Source organism: Terrapene carolina, unplaced genomic scaffold (genome assembly GCF_002925995.2).
Source record: "Terrapene carolina triunguis isolate 2854851 unplaced genomic scaffold, T_m_triunguis-2.0 Scaffold926, whole genome shotgun sequence".
Lineage (NCBI taxonomy): Eukaryota > Metazoa > Chordata > Testudines > Emydidae > Terrapene > Terrapene triunguis.
Window position 1 is genome coordinate 4,535,585 of NW_020665277.1, and position 12,315 is coordinate 4,547,899.

The 12,315-nt window shown below is 37.5% G+C and overlaps 1 protein-coding gene across 5 annotated transcripts in view; it reads right to left on the minus strand.

Annotated features, from left to right (window-relative positions):
* CSDE1 (cold shock domain containing E1) overlaps positions 1 to 12,315 on the minus strand; it is a 46,970-nt gene that overhangs the window by 31,405 nt on the left and 3,250 nt on the right. The window contains exons 2-8 of one of the 5 annotated variants that reach the window (XM_026661009.1): positions 9,534 to 9,924; positions 5,923 to 5,949; positions 3,662 to 3,860; positions 2,714 to 2,823; positions 2,247 to 2,339; positions 1,511 to 1,608; positions 173 to 254 (exon numbers count right to left, since the gene is read on the minus strand). In XM_026661009.1, the coding sequence (XP_026516794.1) occupies positions 173 to 254; positions 1,511 to 1,608; positions 2,247 to 2,339; positions 2,714 to 2,823; positions 3,662 to 3,860 (582 nt within the window). In that variant the 5' untranslated portion in view covers positions 5,923 to 5,949; positions 9,534 to 9,924. Of the gene's footprint in view, positions 1 to 172; positions 255 to 1,510; positions 1,609 to 2,246; positions 2,340 to 2,713; positions 2,824 to 3,661; positions 3,861 to 5,922; positions 6,073 to 9,533; positions 9,925 to 12,315 lie in introns of all 5 variants that reach the window. The other 4 variants (XM_026661008.1, XM_026661005.1, XM_026661007.1 and 1 more) reach the window with 4 other exon arrangements.

The window sequence follows — 12,315 nt, forward strand, 5'->3', positions numbered from 1 at the left end:
GCCATCTTAAAGAAAAGGAATAGTCAAGAAGAGTAATTGTGTTAAACTGTTAATGGATCAAGTTCTGAAGTGTTTAAGTGCCCTCTGTGCCAAACCTTTACTATGTAGAGCATATACATATATTGCTCCTTTCAAACAGCTTTTAAAAAAATTAAGAGTAAACTCTGCTTACCTTCATGGCACAAACTACTCCTTGACAGCGGGCTTGTTTCTTTTTCAATAGCATAATGTTACGAGCACTTACAGCACCAGTACTAGGAAAAAGGGTAGATTACGATGACAAAGTAGACCTAAGCAGTGCCTCTAAACAATGAGAAATTTAATAATCATATCAGATTTAAAGCAGCCTTCTTATTTGCTATTTGACTGGGCAAGGTAGAGAAAACTAGAACATGCTACTCTTACCAAATAAACCTAGAAATTTTAAGTAAAGGTCTATTAGCTAATCTTTTCTTGCTTTAAATATACACCCATTTGCAATTTAAGATCTTTGAACTAAAGCAAGAAATGCTAGACTTATGTTTGAGATTCGATAGAGCTTTACACTACTAAATATACAAGATACTTTTAAACTTGATGATAAAGTAATTACATCAGACATATGGCGCCTTTGGCCAACACTATCAAACAGTTTCAGCAATTCTGGTAAACAAGTTTTGATTTCTAAGTCTTGTGTGTAACCACTAACTTCTATGATAAATTGGTCTGAATTTAACCAGACGAAACTATATACATACAGAGCTAAGAATTAAAAAAAAAAAAAAAAATCAAATGCAAAACTACAAAATGGGGAATAACTGGCTAGACAGTAGTATTGCTGAGAAGAATCTGGAAATTATGGAGAGGGGGAAATCAAACAGTCAATGTGATACAGTTGCAAAAATGGCCAATATTCTGGCATTTAACAACATGAGTGTCATAAGTAAGGCACGAGGTAATTATCCCACTCTGCTCAGCACTGGTGAGGCCTCATCTGGAGTACTGTGTCCAGTTCTGGGTGTCACATCAGGATACATGGGGACAAATTGGAAAGAGTCCAGAGGACAGCAACAAAAGTGATCAAAGGTTTAGAGACCTTTGAGGAAAAGTAAAAAACCAGGCATGTGTAGTTTTGAGAAAACAAGACTGAAGGAGGACCCGATAACAGTCTTCAGATATACGTTAAGGGCTGATTCAAAAAGGACTGTGATCAGGTCTCCATGTACACTGAAGGTCGGACAAGTAGTAACGGGTTTAATCTAGAGTGAGGAAAATTTAGGTGAGATATTATGAAAACTTACTAACTATAAGAGTAATTAAGCTCCGTAATAGCATTCCAAGGGAGGTGTGGAATCCCCATCATTGGAGGTTTTTAAAAAACAGTTTGAACAAACACCTGTCAGGGATGGTCTAGGTTTACTTGGTCTTGCCTCAGTGCACATGACTTCTCAATGTCCCTTCCAGCCCTGCATTTCTGAAACACCACATTGTTAATGCGGTGCGTAATCAGGAAATAGAAGTATCAACTTACTGTTTATTTGTATCAATTACAAAATTTATTTTATCTCCAGTTTCCAGCTGTACATTTCCATCAACATCCTCAGGGGTGTAAGTCAGGTAAAACACTTCCTGCAAATTAAGGTTCACTAGCATTACTCTATTTGCAAAATGCAGCCTTGCTTTAAACAAGATTAAATATCAATGTGGCATTAATTTAATAAATTATTTTCCATTTCAAGTTACATTATTTCAACATTTGTGAAAAGTTGGAAATTGTGAAAACGTTGCATGCGAGAACGTTTTGGTTCCTTGGTGCTCGTGGTTTTGCTGAGTCCATACCCAGCAACTTGAGGAGTTGAAAGGTTTGTACACAGTATTGCCATTACATTTAAGTTGATTTCCAAAGGGTAAAAGAGTTAAGTCCAAGAAAATAAAGATCCTATGAACAGTTAGTTGTTAATATTAACTGACATTAAATCATAATCATAACTAGTAAGAATCTGTAACTAGGTCTTTAGTTCTACATTAAATGCTTTAACAAAGGTATTATGGCAGAATAAGTTGTCAAAAACACATGGAAGTCAACAGAGGTTTCTATATTTGTGGTAATTAGTGTTTGTAGTTCTTAGAAAAAAATTAAGACTGGGTGACAACTGCAGTTTAAACTGTCTACTTCAAAAACAGTGCCAATTTTTAAATTTTTTTTTCTGTGTACAGATCACACTGGTTGGTCACTCAAAAGTTTAAGTAAAATACATGAGTTTTACCCCATTACGTTCGTAGCATACACTCCCTGTTGGACTCTGACCCGGGGCAGCTGGAGATTTACTCTCTAAATTGTGAGGAACAGCGCACACAACCTACCAGTCAAAAAAAAAAAAAATATCCATTGCTAATCATTTCAGGAGCAGCACTGTGCAATACAAACTGAACTTTAATATCCTCTACTACACACTCAGGGATGCACTTTAAATGTAATCCACAAGAGGATGCCATGCTGCAAAGTTTTAAACTCACAGTACTTCTGTTGACTGTAAGAAGTGTTTGGGGTTAAATAAAAGCCCAAACTGAATCTTGATATTTTTGCCAAAGTTAGATAAAAAACACTTTCAATTTAATTGAAAAATTTATGCAACTAAGATTATGCGTGCAAAAATGGGATTTGTCCTTTTGTATTAGAGTAAAACGGATATAAATTATTTGCATATAGAAATTAGACATCACAGCAACTAACTTGTCCATTTATTCGCTCTTCAGGTAAAATTTCTGGTTTTATCTTCACCAATTTAACAGCAATGGGTTTTCCAGTTCGGCGGTCAGAAGATACTTCAAATTCAACATCATCTGCAAGAATCAAAACCATAATAGTGACACAGGACCCTCCAGCTCTATGTTTACATTAAAAAAAAGCAGAACAAAAGGACAAAACAAAAAAAAGGGGAGAGAAAGGAGAAACATGCATACAGTAATGACATTTATTAGCTCTACACTCTGCTGTCTGAACACCACAAGTGAATTCTCAACTCCCTTACTACTGTTGGAGGTCATTTTGCTTGTGGAAGTTTCTCCTGATAATACTCAGTTTATTCGCCCCTTTTGCTAGTGAGTTAAAGGTCTGTGTTTTAAAGTCTTGCCACTTCCAACCTAATTTTAATACCTTCAGTTGACTCAATACCAGACACCAGGTTTCATGATAGATGTGTCGTGAAATTCTGTTTTTAATCTTTACTGCCAGATCAAGCAGAATTGTGGGGGAATAATGTCTCTCTACTGAAATATGGTCATCCATCCCTAGGGCAACTCCACTGAAATTAATGGAGTACATCTGGGAATAACATAGCCTATGGACTCACGAACAGGGGGAAGTAGGCAAAAGATGAATTGCTTTTTGTATATAGTTTCCCTATCCCTACCAATTAAATTTGTCCCAGCATGACTCCTTCTCAAAGGTAGCCATAAAACAGTATCACTGACAGAAGACAAAAGCCTTAAATTACCCAGAATTCTCTCTTTGGTTTTCCTTTCTACTGGGAGATTTCTGATTCAATTGTCAGTTTAGCCAGTCAGAAGTAACTGTATGTGTCTGTAGGGGTGGTTAGATGTATCAGAACTTTGTGTTACAAGGTACAAGACTGCAATTCTCAATTTAGAATGCAGAGAATCTTATTGGTTGACTCATTACCTCCTACTTTAAGCTCCTGCAGGTTGCCATTATACTGTGAACAGTGGAAGAACAGTCTAGCTTGCCGTTCTGAACACTGAATGAATCCATAAGAGGTCAGCAGTTTTTCAATAACCCCAGTTTCACGCAGTGCTGCCGAAGTACCATTGGGGTACCCGTTGTGTCCATTGTTGTGGAGAAGGTTTGGATCAAAGCTCATCTATTTAAAGAAATGAAAGGTAAGCTATAACTATTCCAAAACAAAAGTTTCTCTTTCCCACCCCTGAAAATCTTATGCCACTGCATGATAAGTATAATAAATATGAAGTGAAGAGCCTGTTGAATTTTATGAAAAAGCAACAACTGACCAACAGGCAAATAGAATTTTGGACAATTCTTCATGATAAAAATATCTCTAAAGTAGTTTAACTTAAGAATGTAATAAATCTATGAGTTTCCTAAATTTGAGTAACAAAAAACATGCTGTAATGACTACATAAAAATAAAGTTTGCTCATCAAGTCAGATTTCATTCTAATTTACCTAGACTTTTTTTTTTAAATTAAATACTGTATTAAGAGCATCCTCAGTAGAAGAATTCTTATATTCACTGCTTTACATTTGACAGTCTTAAACTAGAATTAGCATCCAGGTAAAATATAACCTGCTTTCACTGATGAAGTTGGTCATTAAGGAAATTAGGCATTATTAAGATTCTTCCCACATGGAACCAATAAATATTTATAAGGCTTTTAAATAGCCAAATTTTATTTGCGTTTGCGCATACATTTGGTGACTGTCAAAGTTAAAGTTTTAGATAACCAGTGAAAAAGTTTAACCCCATTGTCATAGTAATTAAATGTTGGTTGGAGCCTGGCAGAGCTTTTAAAAACTTCATTGAATAATAATGGAGTTAGAAGAAGGAAAAAAGTTAGATTAATTCAACCATCCTTTAATGTTTCTCTATAAGACTCTTCTTTACAGAGAGACATACACACAATTTTGAAATGCATTAAAAGAACTATTTCTTTAGATTTATAAATATGCAACGTGGGAGCCCTCCATAAGAATCTCTTATTCTTAACACTTTGATACTTGGAAGTAGAAGTGTGCTATTTATGTTTTAAAAGACGACCAAATTAGTAGCTATTATAAAGAGGAGGTCCTAACATTACAAGAAACCATGAACATCGTGCAATTCACAGAGACCATTCAAGACAAAGTGCCGTCAACATGCAGTTTGAGACACTACATTTAATGTTTTCAGTTGTTGCAGTTTCCAATGTATCTGTTTAAGAAACTGATTGTGGGTTTCCTTTTTGTTCTCAGATACCTATATATTCTGATCTGTCACAGCACCAGAGTAACATTCAAAACCAGTTCACATTAATAGGGTTAAAAGGCTTCAGAATAGCTCGTATAATGGCAATACTTTTTACTATAGAACAGAGAATTAGGCATTCGGTGTACTCAAATCTATGGTTAAAGCAGTGCATATTAGAGTTTGCCGGCCAGAGTGAAGTTATTGATCTCGAGGCAGGTAGCACAACTCTGGCTGTAAATTTCTTAAGCCACAAAACAGTAATGGATTTCCTGCTAAGTAGAATGGACAGTAAGCCTAGGGCAATCAAATGCCTGCAAGGGCCAAGTTCTGACTCTTTCTCAAAGAGAAACTACATCAATGCTTTGTATGGTGGCATAAGGGAAGAGTGACATGATTTCCAGTCTGGAAGTTATTGCTAACTGAGGGTACTGTGCTTGCTGCTTCTCAACAGGACTTCACTTGGAACATATTTGTTACATACTGGCTTTTTAAAAATGAAGGAGTCTCATGTAAGGGTGTCAACACAGACCACAAGTGCTGTTTTAGTTCTATGATCCATCCCAGCCCCTCATTTTATAGCTTAAGATTAAAGGCAGATAGGGTAGCTTATACCAGGAAATAGTCAAAGTCAATAATATACATCCCCACAGGATGTACTTGGACCAAGTGGCAGTTAAACACACACATACATACATAGCACCAAATAAAGGGGGGGTGGGGGAGGGGAGGAGAGAAAAATGACATCTTCATGTGGTAAAAAAGTTTCTGAAACAGATACAGGAAAACAAAAAACAGCTAGGATTTCTAATTGGCTCAGAAGGAATTGGATTCTTTAACTTGTTAAAAGGTTTGATATTAGAAAAGTTGAAAAGGGAGAACGTATGTGCAAAGTTGTTAGCCCCTAAGACTCCCCATGCTATTAAAACACAACAGATGTATAGACTGCTGCCCTGACTTACAGATCTCTGATACAGGGGGGTCCTCTTCTGCTTTTTAGACCCAGATGAGGTAGAAGATGAAGAGAAAGGTAAAAGAAGAGAAGGAAGGGGAGCTGCAGGAGGGGGGAGAGGATCTGATGACACAGTATAATGGTTCTCCATCTCATACAGCTGTGATAACATAGTACAATATTATAACTAGTCAATATTTAGCACAACTTTAAACACACGCAAGTCACTGTTAGTCAAGTCCATATCCTATAAGAGGTTAAACTAATTAGAACTTCACACAAATATTAAACCCACATTTCAGTTGTTTGCACAGGTTTACTGAATTGTTTTCAAGAAAAGCATATGTGGCTACGTTTCTAGTCCTGCATTTCCATTTTCTTTCCACTCACAGGCTTGCTCAAACTAGCAGGAACATAGCCAGATCCTACACAAAAGCTAGAGGTCAAAAGGGGATAAACACTGGAAGGAGAAGTGTATAGAAGTACCTCTATAGCAGAGGTAGTTATACATGGACTAATTTAAAATCCTCTAAACTGCAATTATAATAGCAGTTGCTAAAAATCAACTGAATTCAGAGCCTCTTCCATCTTCAAACTTCTTCCATTGTACAGTATGCTCCCCCTGAAAATAGGATAGGTAGTGTTCTATTGTCCCATTTTAAAGGGAGAGCAGCACAGGTTAGTTTAAGGGAAGCAGTAGTTACCACTTCAGCAAGATTGAACCTGACACTACCAACAGTTGTCAGGGGACCTGATATGGCTCCCATTGAAACCTGTGGGAAGATTCCCATTGATTTAAATGGGTACATGATCAGGGGTTTGCTTTGTATCTATGCCAGTGAAGAGCTCCCTCAAATTAAATTCTGTAGAAATCCTATGTCTAGCAATACAATACTCAAATTGGAACATCTGAAAGTTGAAAGACTAGTTAAGTCTGAGAGAACCTACAATTTTAGGAAGGCTTGAGTGTTTCACCTTTCCCATTTTTAACAACTTTCCATGTCTTTCATTACAAGAGCTTCTCTGTGAGAGAGAGGGCAGAACATAGACAAAGAAATCCTGAGAGGTGCTGAGCACCTGAAAACTTCTATCTATTCTTACTGGGAACTGCAAGTGGTACACTTCCCACAGGATTTGGTCCTTCATGTAACGTCAAGAGCAAGCTGAACCCTTCTATTGCCCAGGATTTTAACTATTCTCTGTTTGGTATAATACAGTGGCCAGCAACTTTGCTACAAGCCTTAGTTTAGGCAGTTGATTTCTCTTCAGCCATATTTAGCATTTTATTAAAAAGCCTTGAAGCATGTCATAGAAAGATCTGTTCTTCCATGGAGCTAGGGTACAAGTGAAAATACTGAAAACTAATCATTTATGGTAAATATTAGATAAATGCAAATATTGAGTTTTATAAACAGTTGCTGCACAGTCAAGTTAACTATCCCAGGTTTTGTTGCCACCACATTAAAACTTGTAGCTGAATAAAAACAAGTTTGGATAAGTAAAGTTATATATGGGGCAGGACACTTTCCTTCTCCTGTGAAAACAGTAACTCCACCAAGCCGCTTCAAAACCATTTTTACTATTTTCTTGGGACATCCCAAGTGACAGGAAAGATTTCATATGCAGTTACATCAGAATAGGAGAGATTTTTCTGCTACACTGGAATTTTTAGAGCTTTCTGATAAGTCATAATGTTGTATGGATTCATTCTTTTAAGTAACACCCAAAAGTGAAAAGCTTTTAAGAAACCTGACCACTTTACCTGAGTCTTGTTCAGACTGATGCAATTTCTCAACTCAGTAATAACCAAGGTTCGTAACTTCTATGACTGAATAAAATGTTTCAAACAAATCAAGCATCAAGAAATACATCAACTAAAGCTTAACACAAGACAGTTACATTCTCAGTTTAAATATTAGCAAGTAGTACAAGCTTTAGAGAACACCTAAAGAATTTCTAGTAGCTATGCCAAAATGTACTAATACATGATATAATGGAGATAATATCAAATGCACTTACCACTACAACACTAGCTCCAAAGGCAAAATTCTAAAACTACAAGAAGCTTCAAAACCATAATCTTGGTATATTCAGACAGATGCTCAAAATATCTTTATTCCTTAAATGTTACAATGATCAGAATGCCCTCCACAGTTCTACACTGTAGCAAAGCCCTCTGCCATAAGCCTAAACCAGACCAGAATTTCAGGCTTTGGGATACCCACCTTCAAAGTGGTGCAACCCCTAGGGCACCTCCCTTTGTGAGGCAGACAGCATCAAGGGACGGCAACACCTTTAAGTACTCCCTACTGATTGGCTTTAACAGCCATCAACACTAACATTTATTTAAAAAAGAGGAGCTGGTGTCCTGCAAATGGTCAATAGTGAGGAAATGGTTGGGGGAAGGGAATGAAATGGTTTTCAAACTGAAAACAGCTCAGCAACAGTATGGGTGAAGCAACTAACCTACTTTGAAAGAGCTATAGTGAGGATGGCAGACACCTCACATTGATAAAAGGGTCCCAAGTTTTATGAAATCCATTTGAAAAATGGCCTTTGCGTGCTTCTGAAGAATTGCTAGTAAATGCCATTGGAACTAGAGGTATTCAAGTGTTACAAATATGCAAAAAAATTATAAACTACATTAAAAAAACCTCAACTAACAAGGTAAAAACACTTTGCTGCAACTCCTCTTACTCAAAGGAAGTTTTTGCATTATACCATTTGAGCTAGTTTGGGTTTAATGTTAAGACTATTTCTAGAACAGTGAAAAAAAATTACTGATTGGCCATAAGATGATAAATTCAGTCCAATAGGAGATGCATCGCCCAGGTTGGCACTAAGGTATGCAGTAGGGGGAGAAAACAGCAAGGAAAATTCAACAAGTTCTTTCCAAGTGCTTGACATATTTCTACGCCTATTTCAACTTAATTTTATAATGCTGAATAAAACAAAATGAAATAAGAACCTTGTCGATTTACATGTGCCACTTATCCAGAGTCCCATCACAAAAGGTGCTCTTGAGGCAGCTTCCAAAGAAGAGGCCAGATCAAAAAAAAGTTGGAATTGCTGTACTAGTCTACAGAAGCTTGGATCGTTTTTTGCAATGCAGAAGCCAGATGCTTTTTGCTAGACTGGACCCATGGGTACTCTCCAACTCAGGAGTCCACTACCAAAAGAAGTCATCTTGTACATCTAACCTGCCAGTTTACAGAAGTGGGGACTATCAACTGCAGCAATATCAGTATTTGAGGATAAATAGGAATTTTATTAAAAAAGATACCGATCTAAAGCATTAGAGTAAACTGATATTTCAAGAGAAACCTGGAGAAAATTGTAGAAGCTTTGAGAAATGATTGCATGCATTTACAAGATTGCTTTCCATTACTGGTCAAGTGACCACAAGCTACAAGTGACAATTCTTAAAGAGATTCCATAAATAGTTTTAAATGGAAGCAATCGGGTGCTATTAATTCTACCCTCATACATTTGAGACCAATAAACACTAGTCTAGGCAATAGTGAACATTTGTTAACAAGTTTTGTGTTATATTCCAAATAATTGAAGGATTTAGTTCAGAACCATTTATAACTGTTGAATAGAGATAGTACATGCACCAACCTCGCAGTGATATTCAAATATTGCACTTTCAGTAGTATTCGCTGATTCTTCTGTTTCAGCACACGTTTCAAAGTATGAAGACTGCTATTATTAAAAAAAGACAGCGAGAGGAAAATGATCTATGAAGCTAATAAAGAATATAACTGCTGCTGCACTGGGGAGTTTCAGTGCAGCACTGGAGAAAACAAAGACTACTAGCAGCGTTGGGACGTGCTCTTTTGAAGCTGTTGAGTAGGCACAAACTTCTTGTTTCAGATCAAGTGTTGTGTCTTCAGTATAGGTTTACTCTTCTTTGGTCTTGTTTTGTTGTTACAATGTGGCGTTTTCCTTTCCTGATCTGAACTTGAAGCAGCAGTTTCAGGTGGTAAATTCTGTTCTGTTACACTTCATACTGGAAAAGAAAAAAACCAAAATACACACTAAGTATAATTGAGATAAACATATTATAAACCATAAATTCCTACCACCAAGTATTTTGCCACTACCTTAATGCTGCAGGTTTGTCCCATGTTGGACAAGATTATCTGCTTTTATAGATACACTCTAGTTTTCCCATTTTTGGTCTTAGATTCCCAAGAGGATCCACCTCCAAACAGGGACAGAACAGAAACATTTCCAACTCATGACAGCCTCTGCAGATGCAGTAATGCTTTTCAAGAAAGCTTCAAATTTTATTACATATAAAAACACTGCAACAGTAACCTTGCTTTGATCGATACCAAGTGAATGAAAGGGGTAGTTTATGTAAATTTGAAGCTTCTCCCCTAAACTGTTTATATGATCCATTTGACAGCACTTTATGTCTAGTCAGTTTTACCATTTAATCAACAAGCCTCCCCTGCTGTTGGTATGGGTCTTTGATACAACCAGAAACTTTAAAAAAACCAATATGGTCAGGGAGATATACGTGCAGGTCTAGTACCTAGAACTACTTTGACTTTGTATAAAACTGAATTGCTTTGCAACAGAGGGTGTCCTTTGAATCTGTCATTGCTGTAAGTGAACAGCCTGCATTTCTGACACAACATAGACAAGTTGTACCATCATTTGTCATTTTATGACATTTCAAAACCTCATTATGCAACACCTAGAGCCAATGAACAGCATAATTGTACTATTAGACTATTCCACTCTGTAGTAATGACTGGGCATTACAATCCTTTCCGAACACGTACTGTTTCAATTTCCACAAGCAGAGGGCTTGAAACAGAAACTGACATCTAATACACTGGACTACTACGTGAAAGATAAACCATTGAGGGCATAAGTGTACCGGCTTGTGTGCAGGATATAAGTGTGTTCCCTGGGTAGGAAAACAGTGAAGTTACATATCACACAACTGGTTGAAACACTACTCATTGAGTAGTTATCAATGGCTCACTGTCAAACTGGGAGGGCATATGTAGTGGCATCCCACAGGGGTCAGTCCTGGGTCTAGTATTTAATATTTTCATTAACAACCTGGATAAGGGAATGGAGAGCATGCTTATAAAATTTCCAGACAACACCAAGCTGGGAGGAGTTGCAAGCATTGTGGAAGACAGGATTAGAATTCCAAAGGACCTTGACAAATTGGAGAATAGGACTGAATTCAACAAGATGAAATTCAATAAAGGCAGTGAAGTAATTTGCACTTAGGAAGCAAAAACCAATGGTACGACAAAATGAGGAATAACTGGGTTGGTGGTAGTACTGCTAGAAAGTATTGGGAGGGGGTTAAAGTGGATCACAAATTAAATGTGAGTCAACAATTGATGCAGCTGCAAAAAAGTGTTAATATGCCCCAGAATATTAGCCAAGAGTTGTAAGTAAGACAAGAAAATTATCCCACTCTGCTCAGCACTGGTGAGGCCTCAGGTGGAGTACTATGTCCAGTTCTGGGTATCACACATTAGGAAAGGTGTAGAAAAATTAGAAAGAGCCCAGCAGACAGCAACAAAAATGATCAAAGGTTTAGAAAACCTGACCTATGAGGAAAGGTAAAAAAAATCAGGCTTGAGAAAAGAGGACTGAGAGGGTATCTGATAACAGTCTGCAAATATGTTAAGGGCTGTTAGAAAGAGGAGTGTCATCAATTGTTCACTATGTCCACTGAAGGCAGGACAAGAAATAAAGGGTTTGATCTGCAGCAAGGGAGATTTAGGTTAGATATTAGGAGGTTCTGGAATCCCCATCAGAGGTTTTTAAGAACAGGTTGGATAAACATCTGTCAGGAAATGTCTAGGTTTACTTGGTCATGCCTCAGTGCAGGGGGCTAGACAGGAAGACTTTGAGGTGCATTCCAGCACTATATTTCTATGATATTCCCCACATCATCCGGAGGCTTGAGGACAGCAACCCAGCCTGAGTGCCTTCTTTGAAGCATCATTCCCCCCTTTCTCCCAGCAGGACTTGAGAAACCATCATCCACTGTGAAGCATAATACTGACTGAGTCCACACTGATTTCAGATTATGGAGGAGGAATCTTAAAATACCATACCAAGAGGGAAATTTTGATCATCAGAAACTTGTAAGACAACCCATAACTCTTCATAGTAGCACAGTTCTGTTGAGATACAAGAGGGTTTCAGGTACTGCAGAAGCACAAGGCCTCCATGCAAATAGCTCTGATTCAGTGGATCCCTGAAATAATGGATAAATCCACAGAGCCAGATCCACAAGGATAGACTCACTGTTTTGTGGCTAGAGGGCCCTCCTCCCCCCAAGGTGCTAAAGCACGCACACACACACACACACACCTTAGCACTCAAAATGAATTTTTTTTTCAGATATACACAGTCC